This window comes from Erigeron canadensis, chromosome 7, assembly GCF_010389155.1.
Source record: "Erigeron canadensis isolate Cc75 chromosome 7, C_canadensis_v1, whole genome shotgun sequence".
NCBI classification, from domain to species: Eukaryota; Viridiplantae; Streptophyta; class Magnoliopsida; order Asterales; family Asteraceae; genus Erigeron; species Erigeron canadensis.
This window is the reverse complement of record NC_057767.1, coordinates 4,515,220-4,533,850: the sequence shown is the minus strand read 5'-3', so window position 1 is coordinate 4,533,850 and position 18,631 is coordinate 4,515,220. Positions and strand designations below refer to the sequence as shown.

At 33.4% G+C, this 18,631-nt stretch overlaps 3 protein-coding genes and 1 pseudogene across 3 annotated transcripts; 1 reads left to right on the top strand and 3 right to left on the bottom strand.

The window, feature by feature from the left end:
- Positions 1 to 3,280: 3,280 nt before the first annotated feature.
- On the bottom strand, positions 3,281 to 4,070 carry LOC122608791 (annotated as a pseudogene).
- A 1,328-nt stretch (positions 4,071 to 5,398) lies between these two features.
- LOC122607345 (SKP1-like protein 1) lies at positions 5,399 to 7,004 on the bottom strand. The gene is made up of 2 exons (XM_043780301.1): positions 6,612 to 7,004; positions 5,399 to 5,762 (listed from the first exon to the last, which is right to left on the bottom strand). Exons 1-2 carry the CDS (start codon positions 6,912 to 6,914, stop codon positions 5,589 to 5,591), a joined length of 477 nt encoding a protein of 158 aa, XP_043636236.1. The 5' UTR covers positions 6,915 to 7,004; the 3' UTR covers positions 5,399 to 5,588.
- A 1,570-nt stretch (positions 7,005 to 8,574) lies between these two features.
- Positions 8,575 to 12,035, top strand: LOC122607175 (elongation factor 1-delta-like). The gene is made up of 8 exons (XM_043780103.1): positions 8,575 to 8,677; positions 9,614 to 9,720; positions 9,808 to 9,924; positions 10,408 to 10,519; positions 10,677 to 10,797; positions 11,062 to 11,175; positions 11,585 to 11,746; positions 11,827 to 12,035. Coding segments are annotated over exons 2-8 (711 nt in total). The 5' UTR covers positions 8,575 to 8,677; positions 9,614 to 9,637; the 3' UTR covers positions 11,829 to 12,035.
- Positions 12,036 to 13,789: 1,754 nt separating this feature from the next.
- On the bottom strand, positions 13,790 to 16,511 carry LOC122607068 (60S ribosomal protein L17-2). The gene is made up of 7 exons (XM_043779987.1): positions 16,409 to 16,511; positions 16,214 to 16,250; positions 16,059 to 16,099; positions 15,137 to 15,367; positions 14,930 to 15,032; positions 14,139 to 14,206; positions 13,790 to 14,029 (listed from the first exon to the last, which is right to left on the bottom strand). The coding sequence occupies exons 1-7, from the start codon at positions 16,409 to 16,411 to the stop codon at positions 13,997 to 13,999; spliced, it is 516 nt and encodes a 171-aa protein (XP_043635922.1). The 5' UTR covers positions 16,412 to 16,511; the 3' UTR covers positions 13,790 to 13,996.
- Positions 16,512 to 18,631: the final 2,120 nt, after the last annotated feature.

The following is an 18,631-nucleotide window of genomic DNA, read 5'->3' as shown; positions in this document are numbered from 1 at the left end:
AAGAACCTTGACCAGCATCGCCTAGAACCTCCCTCAATTGAATCTACAACACTAATGACCAATAACCACCACCAAAACTCTTAAAATCCACATCTATACAGTATACACTACTGATCAAGGAAGATGGCCGGAGAAAGAGAATGTGTACGAGTTCCGGTCAAACACCACCCACCACCAACAACAAACCGCAAACACCTATACACGAATTTGAGAAGAGATATCGTCGACCTGAAAGTTATTAGAAACACAAAATGTACGTATGAAGTAATAATAAGAGTGAAACCTAGCTAGAGAAAAAAATGTTTAGTTCACCACCCAATTAATACACGTAAATGATTCATGTTGCTTTATAGGAATCTAAATGGTTGGTATACTAAAAGAGCATATGGTAAAAGAAAATATTTTTAAATCTAAAACTCAACAAGAAATAAAGCTTTGCAGGAATATATATCTACTATCCATCTTAGTTTATTTTTCACATTAGCTAGAGAGATGCATGATAGCTAAAGAGGGGTAAAGACAGAAACAGATAGAAAAGATGGTGGTACTATTTAGATAAGAGAGGAAGGAGGGGTAGCAGTGATAGTAGCAGCAACAGCAGATGAAGATAAACTTTTTACTCGTAATATTTCTTCAGGTGTATAAAATTATGACGAATTTGTGCATATAATTGTACATAATTAAACTTGAAATGACAAATTCAATAATGATCGGGTTGTAGCTCAATCAGATAGTACCAAAATTAAAACTGTGGACCAAACAAAACTATGCTTGACCCGTATTTAAAACTATGTTGTTTCTAATGTTATTTTCTTTGAAGTTTAGCTTTATATCTGATTCTAGACCTAAACAAAATAAGACTGAATTTAGAAACCTGAACCAAGAAGTGGTTTTTGAAACAAACCGAGTTTTGTGGCTCGAGATTCTGCAGAAAGTCTCCGTGGGCCGTGGCTCTACCAGGAACATCACCTTGGCTCTCAGTCCCTTCTTTGCTTTTTTTTTCAAATCAGTCAAAAATGAGAAGATCGAGATATAGGAATTGTACAAACAACCTGAAACATTTTCTGCACAAAAGATTAGGTTTGGTTTTTTTTTGTTGATACAAATAATTAGTTTGTCCAGTATGATTACAAATACTTCCTTATTACAGTAACACTCTGATCTTTTTAACAAAATGATTTCAGAGGTTTTGTGCTCTACAAATTTCTGCCGATAGCCTTCTTCTTTCCACATGTTCTATCAACTAACTTGAGCGCTTCTTTATCACTTAGTCTACTTGAGCAACTTATAAAAGAGGAACAGTAAAAGTCTTTATATTGCACACAATGTTTTGAATTGGTTATGTTATATTTTTAGCTTAGCACATGTAGTAGGTATCAATATGGACAAAAAGTGTTCAACAATCTGACCTTGGTATGACCTGTTTGAATTTTTACCCTTTTTGCCCCCTCTAATCGTTGATCGCATCCTTGATTGTCGTTTTCCAGGATCTTGAAACACTGAAATCCGTATGAATCCTATAGAATGTTTTAAATTATTATTGTTGCTTCATGGCTGTCATGATGATGCATGGAGTTATGCATTTCAGGATGCTAGCACTTCAAGCTGAAAGAAGTACTGCATACAAAGGGATGACAGACGTCTTCATGAGAACTTATAGAAATGAAGCAGAACCGGGTTTTTACATAGGACTTTTTCCAAATCTTTTAAAAAGCAGCAAGCATCACATATATGGTTTATGAAGCAACGAAAAAGACACTAGATCTTGAGTGATGCTTTATAACTTCTTGAGATTATGTCCACAAATCGAGTACATTTGGACTTGCCAATTCTTTGTTACATCAATACATGTTGAATTGTGAAATGCTTTATAACTTTAAAGGATTGTCTTTCACCTTGTCGTTTTGGGGCATTATTTTACCCCCGACGGGGTCCCCGATAAGGTACCCGATGGGTATCGGGTCGTATATTCCTTATCGGGTTCGGGTTTGACACTACCCGCCCCGAACCCGACCCTTTGCCATTCCTAGTCTCGGGTTTGAGCCTAATGCGCGTCGGTAAAATTCACTCGTAAAAAAAACATACATATTTGTTTTTTTGTTGCAAATGAAGGGACATATATCAGCCCTTGGTAGAGATTAGTTTCCAAAATTACATTGAAAGATTAATCATCAATCATAATCATTAATATTTACTTTTTTATTTCATATATGAATGAATGTAAAGATGTTTATATACATTTTATTATGTTTTTAGTTCAATGATAATTATCTTTTTTTCAAATGAGATTGTTTATAGATAACTAAAAAAATATGCTTTTTCTTATGTGTAAGATTTTTTTTTCTTTTCTAAGACAGCAACTGACAAATGGCTAACACCCCCCATGCGGATGCGTCCACGTCGATTCGTCTCCTGGCAATGCCTTAAAGGGTTTGCTCCCCATGTGTTAGATGAGTATAGCATTGCTAAGGCCCCCTCACCACATTTGCATGTGCCATGATTCGAACCTCAGACCCCTCTAGAGGAAACCACTTTGTAGAAAACTCCCTGACCACTGGGCTAACACCCCAATGGTGTTGTATGATACTCGTATTATTTATGTTGCTATATTTAGTTGTGTTCTTTTTCTCTTCTTGTATTCACTAGCATCTTGCTAGTTTTCTTTCCATCAATAAAAGTTTTGATTGAATGTTTAGGGAAAAAAAAAACTCATAGGTCACATATTAGCATATGTTACAGAATGTATTAGCATGTTTTGGTCACATATTAGACCAGCTGAACCAGATTATTGAAATGAAACAAACATTATTCCAGGCTTTATAAATAGAAAAACTCAACTGAAATAGCAAGAAAATGCAAAATAGGTGCACAATATATAGTGATCCAGCAAATTGTAACTTAACACTAATAAGGGCCAATGGTGCAGCTAGTATGCAATTCATCTAGATGTTAATCGGAAAGGAGATCAAGACACATGTAAAGGTGAAAAGTAGTTAGTCTAATCTATAAACCAAACGAATTAACATCAATTCTCTAAGAACTTAGCTTAATTGTCCAAAATGAAATACAGCTTACCTTCTCTTTTGGGTCCAGTACATGAATTGACACCTGCAAGGCTGCAATATCATTGTTAGGCTTACATTCTCCACACTCACTGAGCATTAAACCTATGTTTCTTAGACACTGATCCTCAAAGTCACAGACATCGACACCCAAATCATGGGGCATGACTGACGTGCTCTGCATAACTAGGTTCTGGTTAAGCGTTAGTTGATTCTGATTAGGAAATTTCCACCAGCAAGTGCATAAGTTTCCCAACTTCTGATTCCAGCCCCACTTGACTTTGACTTATCTTCATTAGTAGTTAGTTCATTGCTCTAAATTTAACCACTTCATCTTCTAGTGAAGCAGTACGCGTTTTCTTCTTTTCACGGTACTTTTCACAGCTTCCCTATTCCCTGAAGATTGTTTCTTGCCTATTTCCGGGTTTCTCTCTCTACTCTCCCTCTCTACCCTCTGCTCTCTCCTTCCCCAACGGCTCTTTTTCCTGGATCCTTAGATCGGAGACTGAGCGTTTTTGAGATTGAGATCAGGGTTTTTGAGATTGAGAGTTTGAGATTGAGATTATTCCCTTCGGGTTAAAGGTCCCACTCCGGTGGATCTAACCATATTTTTTTATCATTCTTGGGCCGGAGGTCCTTCCACCTTGGTGGATCTGGAAGCAGCCTCTCTACCTTTGAGTAGAGGTAAGGTCTGTCTACATCATACCACCCCGTACCCCGGCTTTGCCGGAATTGGGTACCGTTGCCGTTGCCGTTGCCACCAGTTGGAGTCTTGTCATCATCACTAGTTAGAGATAAAATCTTGGTATGGACATAGTAACATGTATGAGTTTGTGAGGAATCCGGTCCGGGTGGGTTGCACGTGTGAGTATGCAACAACCTTGTGTGTCATTGAAGATTTCATTAGAGAAACTATTCATGGAACCACTACTTAGACCATCACCAACATTTGAACCAAAAAACATATCTAGGTTAGAGAACTCAGAGTTCTCCATCATCTATCCCCATTACAAAGTCAACTAATTTAGCTTAAACTAAATTAGGCCTAATTCAACATACCCTTGCGGAAACTTTTCAAACTGTTTCAACGACAAACTAAATGAAAGCGTCAGTTAGGATCAAAATCATGCATATATATAGAAATATCAAGGTATATAAACCAATCTGGAGCAACTGATTTAAACCATGGAAAAGATAAATAATGGGGTAAACTTATGACTCAGATTTGAGCTCAGGCAGAAAGCTTAAATAAACACATACAAAGTTGGGGAAATTCAAGTATTACAAGCATAGGATGGGCACAACTACACGACGTTGAGAGGTTTCAGTTGAACTCGCTGAAAATTCCATGTGCCTTTATTTTGCAGTATTTTTAATAAATGTTATAGTTCTACTCGTTAATTCTATACCAAAATCTTACAGAACTTAGCCATGAACCTGCTTACAAGATTCCTGTTTTCGGGCAGAGGTACAATTATAGAAAAGAAGTCTAAAAGAAGAGACAGGTTTATTTCCGGAACCCCTTGATCAGACTACGTCAAAATGTCCAAGACCCATTACATAAAACAGGTCTATAAAGATCAAATCTAAATAAACATGAACTTAGGATAGAAATGACATGACTAATAAATATTATTTACAGTTTAAGAAATATAAACAACTATTAAAACGCAAAATGTAGCAATTCAATAATGATCGGGATCTAGCTCAATCAGGCTCACAACCAATTAAAACTGAATTGAATAAAACTATGCTTGAACCCTTGATCCGAGTCTAAACCACCTTGTTTCTATTGTTATTTTCCTTTTAAGTAAGAAAACAATTTAGAAAAACCTTGAACCAAGAAGTGGTTTTTGAAACAAACCGAGTTGTGGCTTGAGGTTTCTCAAAAGGTCTCTGTGGCTTTATCGGAAACGCCACTCTGCTCACCTTGGCTCTCAGTCCCTTCAGCCCAAATCCTCTTTCCGTTTCTTTCTTTTTTGTCACAAAAGAGGAGATTGAAGAAAGATTATTTTCTTGGTGTCAACTGTTGTGGGACTTCAATACAGAACCAGGTAACATATAAAGCAAACAGAAGCATTTGACTCATTCTCGGGCACTTGTTTAGGCGTGGATTGTGTAAAATCCGGTGAGACCATGCTTAGTATCAAAGTTCAACCAAAAACAGTAAAACATTTGAACTAGGAGTCGAGGCCACAACGAAAAATCATATTGCTACAAGTACAAGCCAGTTTTGACAGCAAACTAGCTCTGTTTAGACTACCACTGATGTTTCTAATAAAAAGGTGATAGGCAACACAAGATATACAATCGCAAAAAGATCATATAGCTTTTGGTGAAATAAGAAAATAAGTCTGAAGGGTTGCCATTAAAACCATTGAAAAATAAGTTCAACAATAGCTCCGATTCCAAACATCAAGACACATAACACCCAAAATAGCATGAGAATATAAAATAGTACTTGATTTCCTAAATTAAAAACGAGAAGTCGTGCTTTACACTATCCTAATTATTGAGACCTTAAGTTTATTCAAAAGCCCAGGCATTCTCACGGCGAACCTCCTCTTCCTCTTCGGGGGTGAAATCGTTCTTGATGTTGAACTGCTTGCGGATATCCTCGGGGCTCTTGCCTTTTATCATGTCGGCTACTGTTTGACAGGTCAAGTCCAGCAAGCTCTTAATGTTCAGATAATTAGCAGCCTGAAACAATAGCATTGATCAGTAACTACGACTTTCTTAAACTTTCAAGCAAAAACAAAAATAAAATAGCAGTAATTATGTAACCAAAGGCAACTAAAAATCATTAGAAAGTGGACCAATCTTAGGTAATTTCCAACTCAGTGTCTCTTTAAGAAAATAACTTTAAATATATTCCTTATCAAGACAGATGGCAGTAATACGAGTATGAATTACAAAAAGATAACCGCCAAACAATAAACGTTGATTACATGTCCAGTTCTGTGAACCGACTTATAGGTCAAATTCCGTGTACTGAACAAAAAACCTGCAGTCTCTTACTAACTTAAATCAGCTATACTAAAATCTACCGTGAACCGATCAAAAACTTGTAATTCTCAGTTTTGAGAAAAAAAAATCAAATTACATAGTAAATATATCATAATCCAAATACAGATCAAACTCGAAACAATTGTTGAATATATACAAACTAAATTACACATAAATCTATCAAAAGATATATTCTACAATAATTTTACAAAATACTATAAATATTATCAAACATATAATCAATAGATATAGATACATACAGTATATATAACACATATACAGACACACAAATATATATCTGAAAAAAAAACCTAGAATTATCCCCAAAATAAACAAAAATAAGTTTTTGAATCATATAAATTAAAATAAAAAAAAATAATTAAAAGGATACAGATATACAGTATGTATATATATATACAGACAGACAAAAAACTATCTAGAAAAACAGAAACCCTAGAATTATCCCCAAAATAAAGAAAAATAAGTATTCGAATCAGATAAAGTAAAATAAAAAAATAATTAAAAGGAGATATAGAATTATACCAAGATGAGGTCAAAGAGAGTGCCCTGTTCGACTTTAACGAACTCAGCATCAAAAGATTTCAAATCGTCTTCAGCAGGCTTGTCATCGTCAGCTTTGTGTTCAACGTGCTTTTTACAATACTCGATAACTTTCGACAAGATCTTACTTGTGACGTTCGGCAAAGGGATGGCGGTATCGGCGCATTGATCCTCGATCATATGCTTTATGGTTTGCGACTCGAGAGCGACGGCCTCGTCGACCTCGAAGGTCTCGCCGTCGGAACTTTTGAGAATAATCGTCGACGATTTGTTTTCAGATGCCATAATAATAGGTTATGATTTTTGTTAACGAAAAGAAAGAAGAAAATTTATTCGATGATTTGGTTGATCGTGGGGTTCGGTATTTTAAATGGATATATGACGGTGTTTGTATTTGTATTAAAAGTATATAGTTACCTTATTTAAGTTGAGTTAAATATATGTTTATTAAATATAAACATTGTATATTTACAAAAAGGTAAATTTTTATTTTTATTAAAATTAAAATATGTAATGTAAAGATTGTTTGAGATTTATCAGATTTTGAAGTCAATAATTTAAAGACGAGGATCAATTTTTTGAAATAAATAATTTGAAATACTATCATCAAACCAAAAGAAACATCGATATTCTGCTTGATGAAATCTCGGTAATGCTCAAAACTAATAAGTTTTTCTAATTCTTTCTTCCTCTTAACGACAAAGAAACGTCTATAATCAGAATCTCTTATATGATCAAGAACAACCCAACAATCAAATTTGCATATAAAAGTGATTATAAACCAACCTATAAGGTAAACGAACATTTATAAAATGTTAAACGAAACATGTGAATCATTGTTTCCCATTCCATGTGATCCTAACACAAGAAATATTGATTTTTAACAACAATGGATGATGATAACCCAACATCTTTATAAAATATTTGAAAGTACATATGAAAATATTGAACAAAATAATATATAAAGAAAAATAAAAATAGAACAAAAAAAACCTCGGAAATTATAAGATCCTTAGTTGAAAAAAAAAATAAATCAAAAACAAGAATTTATCCAAAAAGCTTCAAAATAAGTGTTGTTTCTTTATGACATTCTCTGGAATTAAGAAATACTATTAGAAAAAGAAGAAAAAAACAAAAATGTATTTTATGGATTGCTCAAATACAAAAGAATTATATCCGCTTCAAAATTCAACGGATTCAAAAATGGTGGATTGGGTTCAAGTGAAAGTGGTGATGGACGGTGGGTTGGAACCAACCGAAGGTGGTGATTGAGGGTGGCCGCGATTGGTGTTGGTGATGGTGGCGTAGCTAGCAAGAGAGAGAGGGAGAGTAGAGGCTGAAGGAAGATGTATGTTTTAGGTTTAGGATTTAAAATATGTTTTAGAGATAGATAGACGCACGATTAAGATTAGAAAAAGAGAAATGTGAAAAGTGGTGAAAAGAGTAATTAAAGGTATATTAGGGACAATGAAAAAATGCTTATACTTTTAAAATCTTGATCCATTTTCTTTTTTAAAGGATTATACATAGCGAGAATTATTCAAAACCTTAAAGAGGAGTTTTCAAAGGAACCCTTCAATCGTCATTCACTTTTTCCTTTTAATAAAACATGATGAAAAGAGCAACAAAGTAGTAATTACAAATTAGAGGTATTATTTTCAGTAGCAATGTTCTATCAAAAAATTAGTATGGTTTCATCTTTCATTCTTTCTCTATATATATATATATTTATATTTATATCTAAATATTGCGGAAACATTTTCCTTAAACTCAGAAAAATGCTGGTGAGTCTACTACATTAAACATAAGAAAACATATTATCAAAATTGTTGGTAATTCTTTTGGGTCGTTTCATTTCTAAAGAAACCTCACAAAAAACAAGTAAAAGAAGTTGGGAAATTCCCTTTTCTTCCGTTGAACAAAATGACAATTTTACCCCTCACAATTTTCGTATAAAAAGTAACACATACACACTTGTGTATAACCTGTATGTGTAGCAGGGTTTTCAATCATCACTTCACTTTCGATTAACAAACCCCAGTTACTAGGTATTATTTTTTTCATCCTCTATTGAATTATACATATATTATTTATTACAGTATATGTTACTTTCAATTAATACAATTCAATAGGTTTATATTAGTGATGATGATATGAATTTTACTGATTTACTGTATGTGAATTTATCTTACATGCATGTTTGTGAAAAGTTTTTAATTTGTGAAAAACCTGACAATCCCTTAGAAAAAAAAAGATTATTATTTGTGCATCATTAAACAATTTTTGATGCAATTTTACGGATTTTGATTAAAGAAAAACGTTTTCTTTGCATACAAATAGACTGATTATTATTTATAATAAAAAAGTTTTTACCTTTATAAGAACCTGTTTTTTTTTTGGCAGATATAAAGAATAATAATGAAGTTGTGAAGATTGAATACTCGCCGAAATTTGATAAAAAGAACAGTTTTTGATTTAGGGGTGTTTGGATTAGGTTATAATTTTTTAGCTAATTAGTTTTTTATGTCATGATCTTAAGCTTTAAAAAATGAGAACAATCCAAACAAGTACCCTATTAGTTTTCACTTTGTGGATTTTGGATGAAAACGTTCATCATATAAAAAAGCCGATGTTTTTGCTATACTTTTTTCAAATAAAAACATCTTTCTTTGCAATTATAAAGAATAAAGAGTTGGTACAACTTGAAACATCACCCAAATTTAATAGATAGAGCACTTCAGTTTTGAAATTATGGATTTTGTATAAAAATGTTCATTGGATATATTTAAAATACAAAACCTTCAACATTGATCAGCTGAAAATGGAAAGCCAATGTAAGCAGGAAATTAAACTTCTTAGTTCTTTTTCCAAGTTTGGTCCTTTTTATTTGATCATGCCGAAGTATAATGAAAGTTCTAGTTGATTTTATTCATGTATTGTTAGTATTTCGCCATTTCGGAAATTTAATTACACGTTTCTTGCAGAAGAGAGAAGTTAATTGTGTAGCAATGGCACCTACATTTTATGTTGGTTCTGAAGCTGGCCTCAAGAAGCTGGATGAGTACCTGTTGTCTCGTAGTTACATCACCGGGTGAGCTTCTTAACGTTTCTCTTTGAAGTGGATAGTGTTTTATTGTTTTGGTCAATACAGATGATGAGAAGGGGTTTATGTTTTCAGATACCAAGCCTCGAAGGATGATCTCATTGTTCATGCAGCTTTCACAAAGCCTCCGTCATCCAACTATGTCAATGTATCTCGTTGGTACAATCACATCACGGCTCTTCTCAGGATTTCGTAAGTTTTTTAAACTTGATCCTGTCATCAACTTCATGATTGAGTTACTTTAGTAACTGATTTGGTTTTTTCTGGATCTTTTTGGTACAAAATACAGTAATTTTTTTGTATTGATGATCAAGATTATAAGTGATTAAGTGGCGAAAATGAGAAATACTTTGGTAGGGTTTCTGGTAATGTAGGACATTTTGGATTTTGTTTACTCAGGAATTTTTCTGCCTGAAGTTTTGTTGTGTTCGATCATAAATAATTACCATGTAAAAAATGGTTACCGAGATTCTAAAACTAGGATAATGATCTTATTTTCTGATTGAAATGATTTAGGTTTTATCAATTAAAATACTTTCGTTGACTTTTAACACGTTTGAATCATTTGGCCCAACCGGTTAGAGATAATTATAACCCGAATCTTCCTGTTTACCTGTAAACGGGTCAAAGTTGCCATCTCAGATCAAGATAATTGATGTGTGCTTCACTTTTCAGTGGTGTAACTGCTGAAGGCAGTGGTGTTGTTGTCGAGGGATCTGCTTCTTTCCCAGAGACTAATGGACATGCTTCCAAGACTAATGGACATGCTTCTGCTGCTGACTCAAAGGCATGTGATATGAACTTTTTCGTCTACTTTCTTATTCAAACTGTCTCCCTGGTCGTAATATGAACAACTTACATTCTTTCTTTATCTTTTAAAAGTATGTTGCATACTTTGTTCTTGTCTTAATTCTATATGTGACCCACAAATATGTACATTGCAGGCTGCAGCAGATGAGGATGACGATAGTGATGTAGATCTTTTCGGTGAGGAGACAGAGGAGGAAAAGAAGGCCGCCGAAGAGCGTGCAGCTGCAGTGAAAGAATCTGGTAAAAAGAAAGAATGTAAGTTGTTTCCTTCTTATTGTTATTACTAGAAGGGTTAGTATGTAATTTCAGTCTTCAACGCTATAAGTTGCATAGTGAGACTTGAAATCTTAATTGTTAGATAATCAACTTCAATTTGGCATGTCTAAAGTGGCACGTCCAAATACCTTATAAAGTTCTAAAGCTATTCTATCACCCTGTACATATACTTTGTTTATACTTAGATATATCACCATTTCACTTAATGCATTTTTGGTTGTCTGTGTGTGATTATATTATCAGCTGGGAAGTCTTCGGTCCTGTTAGATGTGAAGCCTTGGGATGATGAGACAGACATGCAAAAGCTTGAGGAAGCCATCAGAAGTGTTCAAATGGAAGGCTTACATTGGGGTGCATGTATGTCAATCGTTTTTCTATTGAAAAAATAGCCCTGTTGGCATAGATATGACAGTCATTATTTTCACCAAATTAAATTGTGATAATATATAGTGGTAGTGAAATGAGTGGGTTGGGTGATAGCCAAAACGGGCAATGTTTACCTAACTTGGTTTGGTTGACCCACAAAATGTGTTGTCCATCAATCTTGCCGTTTTTGCTGCTATCATGATCTTGTAAATAAAGTGATCTGGGAGGTTGTATACATAAAACATGACCATTTACGTATAAAACATGACCTGAAGCGACCCATCAAAATTAAGTGCCAACATTGCCACCTCTATTATGCAGCAGTTTTGGTTTAACTGGTGATAATCAGTATCTGGAACGCCGGCATCTATCTAACGGCCAATAACCTATAATTTTGCAGCAAAGTTGGTACCAGTTGGATATGGTATTAAGAAGCTCCAGATCATGATGACCATTGTGGACGACCTGGTGTCTGTCGACTCACTGATTGAAGAGAAGTTTACTGTGGAGCCCATTAATGAATATGTTCAAAGCTGTGATATCGTAGCCTTCAACAAGATCTGTAAGTACCTACTAAACTCAACGCAAGAATTTCTGATTGCAATTTAGTGCATATTTCTGACGATGATACTCTGATTGCAGAATTTCTCAACTTTGCTCATTTGCTGGGATGGAGGCAGGAAAGCCAATGGGCACGTAGTTATATTTTGTTGGTTAGTTTGGTTATGTGATCCCTATTAGTGGTTCTATGAGTGTCAATTTACATTTTTGATCTTATATGCGTTTTGTGATGGTCGCATGTGTGACTGAGACTAGTATTAAAGTTTATTATGGTGGAATTCTCTGTCTAAGAGTGGTTTTTTTCTTCTTGTATTACTTTGGTTAAGAATTTGGTATTGGTCTGGTTTGGTTTGGCATAGTTACCGAGTCAAGTGGCAAACGGCAAGATTGGGCATATCTAACAAGTCAGGTAGCAAACGGAAAGTTAATAAGGAACATTTGCAAATGCAAACCCGTTTGCAAGTGTAATCCATTTCATTCTTGTCGTCTTGTTGCTCACACTTGGTCTTTGAATCGCTTAGATCTGTGATTAAGCACCACTAACGGGTTAAGCACAACATTTAGTAAATATATAGACGTTAAACATACAATTTACTGCTAATACATGTTCTATTTGCTAAACACCTTAACTATCACATAACAAGGTTAACGCATAATCACATATAAACAACAATGAATAACTTTCACAAATACAGCATGATCATATGGAGTCTCTTAAACGTATTTTATATTGGGGTTAAAGTGTAAATTGGTGATAGAAAACCAAAAAGTGTAAATTAATTTAGATTAATATTAAAAAATTAGAGGATTAATAAGAAAGGATGATTAGGCTCTAGGAAGAAAATTAGGGGTACCAAGTGTACCCCTACTCATCTTTTAGTTATATTATAGATAGATTATAGATAGATGTATATAAAAAAAAATAATATTGTTACCATAATCTAGTGTTTTTAAATAAAATCATTTAGGTGGATCTATGCATTAAAACAAATACACTTTCAATTCCAACCTATTTCTTTTTTCATCTAGTTTATTTGATTTTACTCCGTTGACTCTTTACATATGGTAAAAAGTTACAAAATCTATTTAAGCTCATGACTCATCCCGAACTTAATTCCAATCCTCACTAAACCTTATCATACAACCAACCTCACTTAATAAAATCTATAAATATATTTAGGGGTTTGCTAAATGTGTTTAACGTGTATAAATTGTTTGTACATTTACCATTAAAATCAGGGGGCGGGCTTTTAATATGAAAGGTACAAGTTTTTATGCACGTTAAATACAGCCCTTTAGGGTTTGATAGCCTTGAGTTTCATTCCAAACATGCGTGGTTCAAGCTATCTAACACACATCAAAGGCCGTTGCCAGACTTTAAAAGAACAAAGTTTAACTTTTTAAAACTGTAATTGACCAACAAAACCAGTATGCTTGGGGGGAGTCATTTTGATTTGGATTGAAAGGAGAGTTTCTTATCTAACGAATTTCTATCAATTTGACTTGCATTTGATACTGCTCCAATTTAGACTCGTACTTGTCAACATCCAAAATTTCATTTGGTTCACTTTAGACGGTAGACATGTCTCCCCAATATCAGCCATATGCCCATATACAAGTCATTGCACTTGCATGGCCGATACTTGACATGGCTCACTGGTCGCTAGAACCAACCTGACATGGCTCACAAAGGCTGACAGAGCCAATCCAACCTAGAATCCAATCTTGACATGGCTCACTGGTCGCTAGAACCAACCTGACATGGCTCACCAATCACTAGTTCCTTGTCGAATTCATTGAATGTGATCCAAAACCAACCATTTATAGACCAAAAACGCAACTTTTCATATAAAATAGCCAATGAGAGCCATGTACGAGTCTTTATTGTCTAATACTCGCACCAAACACATAACTAATCAGCAAAAACATGATTTGTATTTCAATACAAGGTTTTCTTGGTTTTTAGACAATGTCCTTCATGTTAACTTTGCAAATGCATTTCATAGGGACCTTGTAAATGCAATAAAAAGGAACACTCGGAAAATAACTTCATAAAAGGCCCAACACATAAAAGCTTAGTTGCAACACATTTGTCTCTAATATCATGCATGTAGGATCTCATAAGTAGAACATTAATAGAAATCTTCAAAGATGTTTCACAGACGACAAACGAGGACAAAAATAAAGGCTCTTTCTAGTACAAAACAACTTGCCAAATTCAGCAGATTTGCCACTTGTGTTACGCTATAATCTACTTCTTTTTTGCAGCCAACTGACTCTCAGGCTGCACAAGCACAATCCAGAATGGTTGGGAGTAGTTAGCAAAAATTCTTGATGTCAAGTACTTGTAATAAATAAAATGAAAGTAAAGATCTGGTAAAAGCATAATATACCTCTTTCTTGACGGGTTCTTCCTTCTCAGATAAAGTCAGCTCGATATGACAAGGAGAAGACATGTAAGCTGCAAAATAAAACAGATAAATATTAGACAGCCATATTGGCCCATGTCCCATAGTAATCAAAAGCAAACTGATCATGTAGACTTAGGACCAGACACAGCCTCTACTGCATAGTGTTGCTTTAAAATACATCTATAGTATTACTTATAGCTATGTAATGCATATTTGCAAGGTGAAAACAGTTTTACTTGAAATATTAAAAAAATTTGGAGTAAATAATCGTCGTCTAATGAATTATTTACTCTTAAGCACTACTATTGAAAACACCATCAAAGGCAGATTTCAAGTTCTTAAGTATAAGGAGAGCCTCATGTATATAAGTGGCAGGATGTGCGGTTTGGTTGGGTAATGAGTCAAAAAGTTCGAGTCGTTGTTTGTCCTATGTCAACAGTTCAACACAATTTTGAAAAAACGCGGCAATGTTCAGTAGACCAGCACACCCCTTTATATAGTGCAACAGCATTAGTGGATAATGTATAATAATAATTAAAAAAGATACAGCAGTTATGAATCTTCAATTAAAAACAGAATTAGCAAATATAGATGCAGGGTGACTTTCAACCCGTTTGACATGTTCTCCATTTTTGCCCATTTTTCGTTTAACCCATTTGAAAGAAAACACTAACCGAATAACCCATTACCCACAACTATGTAAATGGGCTGAAATGACACTTGTATATGTGCATAATCCCAGAAGATAAAATAAATATGACACGATGACTCACGGTTGATTCTTCCATGAGCACGATAAGTACGGCGTCTCTGCTTTTGTGCTTGGTTGACCTGGATGTGAGAGATGTGAAGGGCATCTACATCCAACCCCTTAACCTAATAAAGTATTAAACCAATATAGCATATATTTATTAGTGATGGGATAAACTTATAGATGACATAAAAGGGATTGAATGTATGTATGAAGCCTAAATCATTACTTCTGCATTACTCTCAGCATTCTTAAGCAAGTCCAGAATAAACTTTGCAGATTTAGCAGGCCAACGTCCCTGTCCATTCGAATGGCGATTCTTTGCCTGTGCAGTACGTCCAACTCCACGACAGAAACGTGTGAATGGAATAGCTTGTTTATGGGCAAGAACATCTTCCAAGTAGCTCTTAGCCTTGATCAAAGACATCTTACGTAATGCATGTGCAGTCTCTCGAGTGTTCTATAACAAAACATTAAAAGGAACATTAGTAACAATATATACAACACCTTGAACAATAAAATAGAGAGTTGGACACCATAATAAATTTAATCTTTACTGTTTCTAAATCATTTATGTGATTTCAGCCCTTAGATCATATCTCTTGATGTAAGTTCAACATTTTAGTCTATTTTCTTTAAGCCAAACACACCTCACAAAACACATACTAGACAGCGGACACCAAATTAAACAAACACTCCATACTTTTCTAGCATCACATTAAACAGTTACATGGCTAGTTCTAAGCAAGCAATGAGAACAACAAACATTACAAACCTGAAGAAAAGAACCGTATAAACCCTTTAAAAAAGATTTTGATTTATAAAACTCAACATACGCCCGACAACCAAATCATCTTAGCTATTATTCAACTATTTAGTAACAAAGCCCGCGAAGTCAATAACCAAATTCATTAATATATAATCAAACAAACATACATTAACTTCAATAAAACCTAATAAAATAGATAATTAGATACAAAACTTCTATTTATCTTTGTAACATTCACATTTGTAACAAAAAAAATGCTTAACTAACTTGAACTTAAAACAAATAAAGCATCCAAAACACACATAAATACATACATACCCAATTTGCACACACACACACACACACATATATATATATATATAGAAATTTCCTTTCAACATACCTTAAAATGACACCTGAGATCTGAACCCCTAGCTTTGCAAGCTGAATAACATCAAACAATAAACAAAAAATATTTAATATTTTATATAAATCCCAACAATCAACAAGATAATACATGTAAGACACGCATATAAAATTTTTTTAAAAAATGGTTACATTTTGTGGGGTTTTCAGGTTCCTTCGAATACTTCACCTGAAATTCATAAACACAAAGAAAAATGTTAACTTTATACATTAATATCAATATATACACAAATATATAGATATATATACACATAGATATATAGATAGATATATTTTCTATGAGTGTATGAAGTTTATTAGTGTTAAAGATTGAAGGTGGACACTGACCATGGCAGCAGATGATTAGCAGGTGCAGATGGCGCTGAATGGAAACTGTGTGTGTGTTTTACAAAGGATGCAAGTTGAGGTTGGACTAGGGTTTCTGACTATAACAATCTTGGGGTTGGGGTTTGGGTTGGGCTTTGTGTTTAAATTTTTGCTTTCTAAATTGGACTTTGTTAATGTTTATTTGGGCTTCAAATAATTAATCCAATATTTTAATTTGTGCCACTAGCCCACTATATGTGAGTATATCGGTAATATGCGTAGTCGAGTATCCTTCCCAATTCCCAAGTGTCATCGGGTAGTGCAAGAATACACGTAACTTTGTATTCAATGCTTAGAAAGACTTTTCTTTAAGGTACGGTCCATACAAACTTCATTCCTTCATCTGCTTGGTAATAAGAGAGAAAACTTGATTAAATCTCTTACACTCTTAATCACCGTAGGAGATTTAGGTGTTTTCCATTTCATGACCGATTCAATCTTTAGAGGATCCACTTTAACACCTTCATGAGATCTAACATGTCTAAAGAATTGAACTTGCTTAAGCCAAAATTTACACTTAGAGAACTTCGTATATAACTTATTCTCTGTAAGAAGTCCCAAACACCTTTTTAAAATACTCACGATGTTCATCTTTAGATTTGGAATATATCAAAATACCATTGGTGAAGACAATAACCAAATGATCAAGGAATGGACGACAAACTCGGTTCATCAAGTCCATGAAAGTAGCTAATGCATGGCCAAACAAAATTACATGAATATAAATTCATAGTGTTGATACCGAGTATGGAAAGCCGTTTTAGCAACGCTATATTCTTCGACTTTCAATTAGTGATAAGGCAATCTTAGAGAAAATAGGATGTACCTTGCAATTGGTTGAATATATCATCAATACGGGGTTAAGGGTACTTATTTTTTATCGTTCGTTTATTTAACTCACGGTAATCGATACACATTCTCAGAACTATCCTTCTTCTTTACAAATAGGATAAAAGTTTCCTAAGGTGACGAATTCGGACGAATGAAACCCTAATTTAAAACACAGTTAACTTTTTTAAAGTGTTAAATCCCAAAATAAAACTCATTAGTAATTAATACGGAGTAATTTTTTTTATACTTATGGAGCCTCTCTCTATTGGACGATATAATCTAATTTTATATAATATTATTAATTTATTTGTTTATTGTTTTAACAGTAAATTACATAAACCGTCCCTTTGTAGATTTTTGCACTATCTATTCCTTATTGGAAATGTTTGCATAAACCATGCCTACAAGGGTAAACTAATGACAAAAATCGTTCCTCATCCAATTTAAATGATTAGATTACCCTTATTTTGATAATTATAGTTATATAAAACAAATTTTGTTTCTTTTTATCTATTCCATCAATTTTTTCTGACATATTTCTTACTTTTTATTGTCACAAATTCTTTTTACCATTATTCTAAAAGTAAATTTAGACTTATAAACTTTTAAAACAAGCTTTTTTTTTTGTGCAACAAGAAAGCTACACTTAAAATGATACATTATTTATTAAAGGTCTCGCTAAGTAAGTTTTTTGTTTTTTTGGATGTCTTTCTTTCATCCGGATATGTCTGCATTGTCATTGTACTTGTTCTTTAACATTTTGCTCGAATAATTTAGTTATACACTAAAATTATTAAGCAACTTAATTATAAATCTATATATCGCATGTTATGTTAATCTAAGTTAACATTTTGCATAACATCATTTCAATTTTCATACAATTATTTTTTTGATAAATAATCGTTCCATATTTGTTTTTTAGTTATTTATTAAGAAGGTCGGTTTGACATCCAGTCCAATTTTTAAAACATTGATTTAATAAAAACGTTATATGATAAAATATCCTATACAAGAATCCTTATAACAAAATTTTATTCGTTATATGATGAAAATCTTATACAAAAATATAAATAAATCAAAACGTATTAAATTTAAAAATAAAATTTTATGGTAAAAAACATAAAAAATAATTTTAAAAATAAAAAATAATAAAAAATATAAAAATATCAGTTTCTATAATTATATCATTAAAAACATTAATTAATAATGTCTAAAAACTTAAATAAGAAAATAATAATAATTAAAAGTTATTAAAATAAAATTAAATCTAAAAAAGTTAAATAAGGTATATGACATAATCATTTGATCTAATGAATCTAATTAAAAGTTGAATTTCATCTAAGGTTCATACTT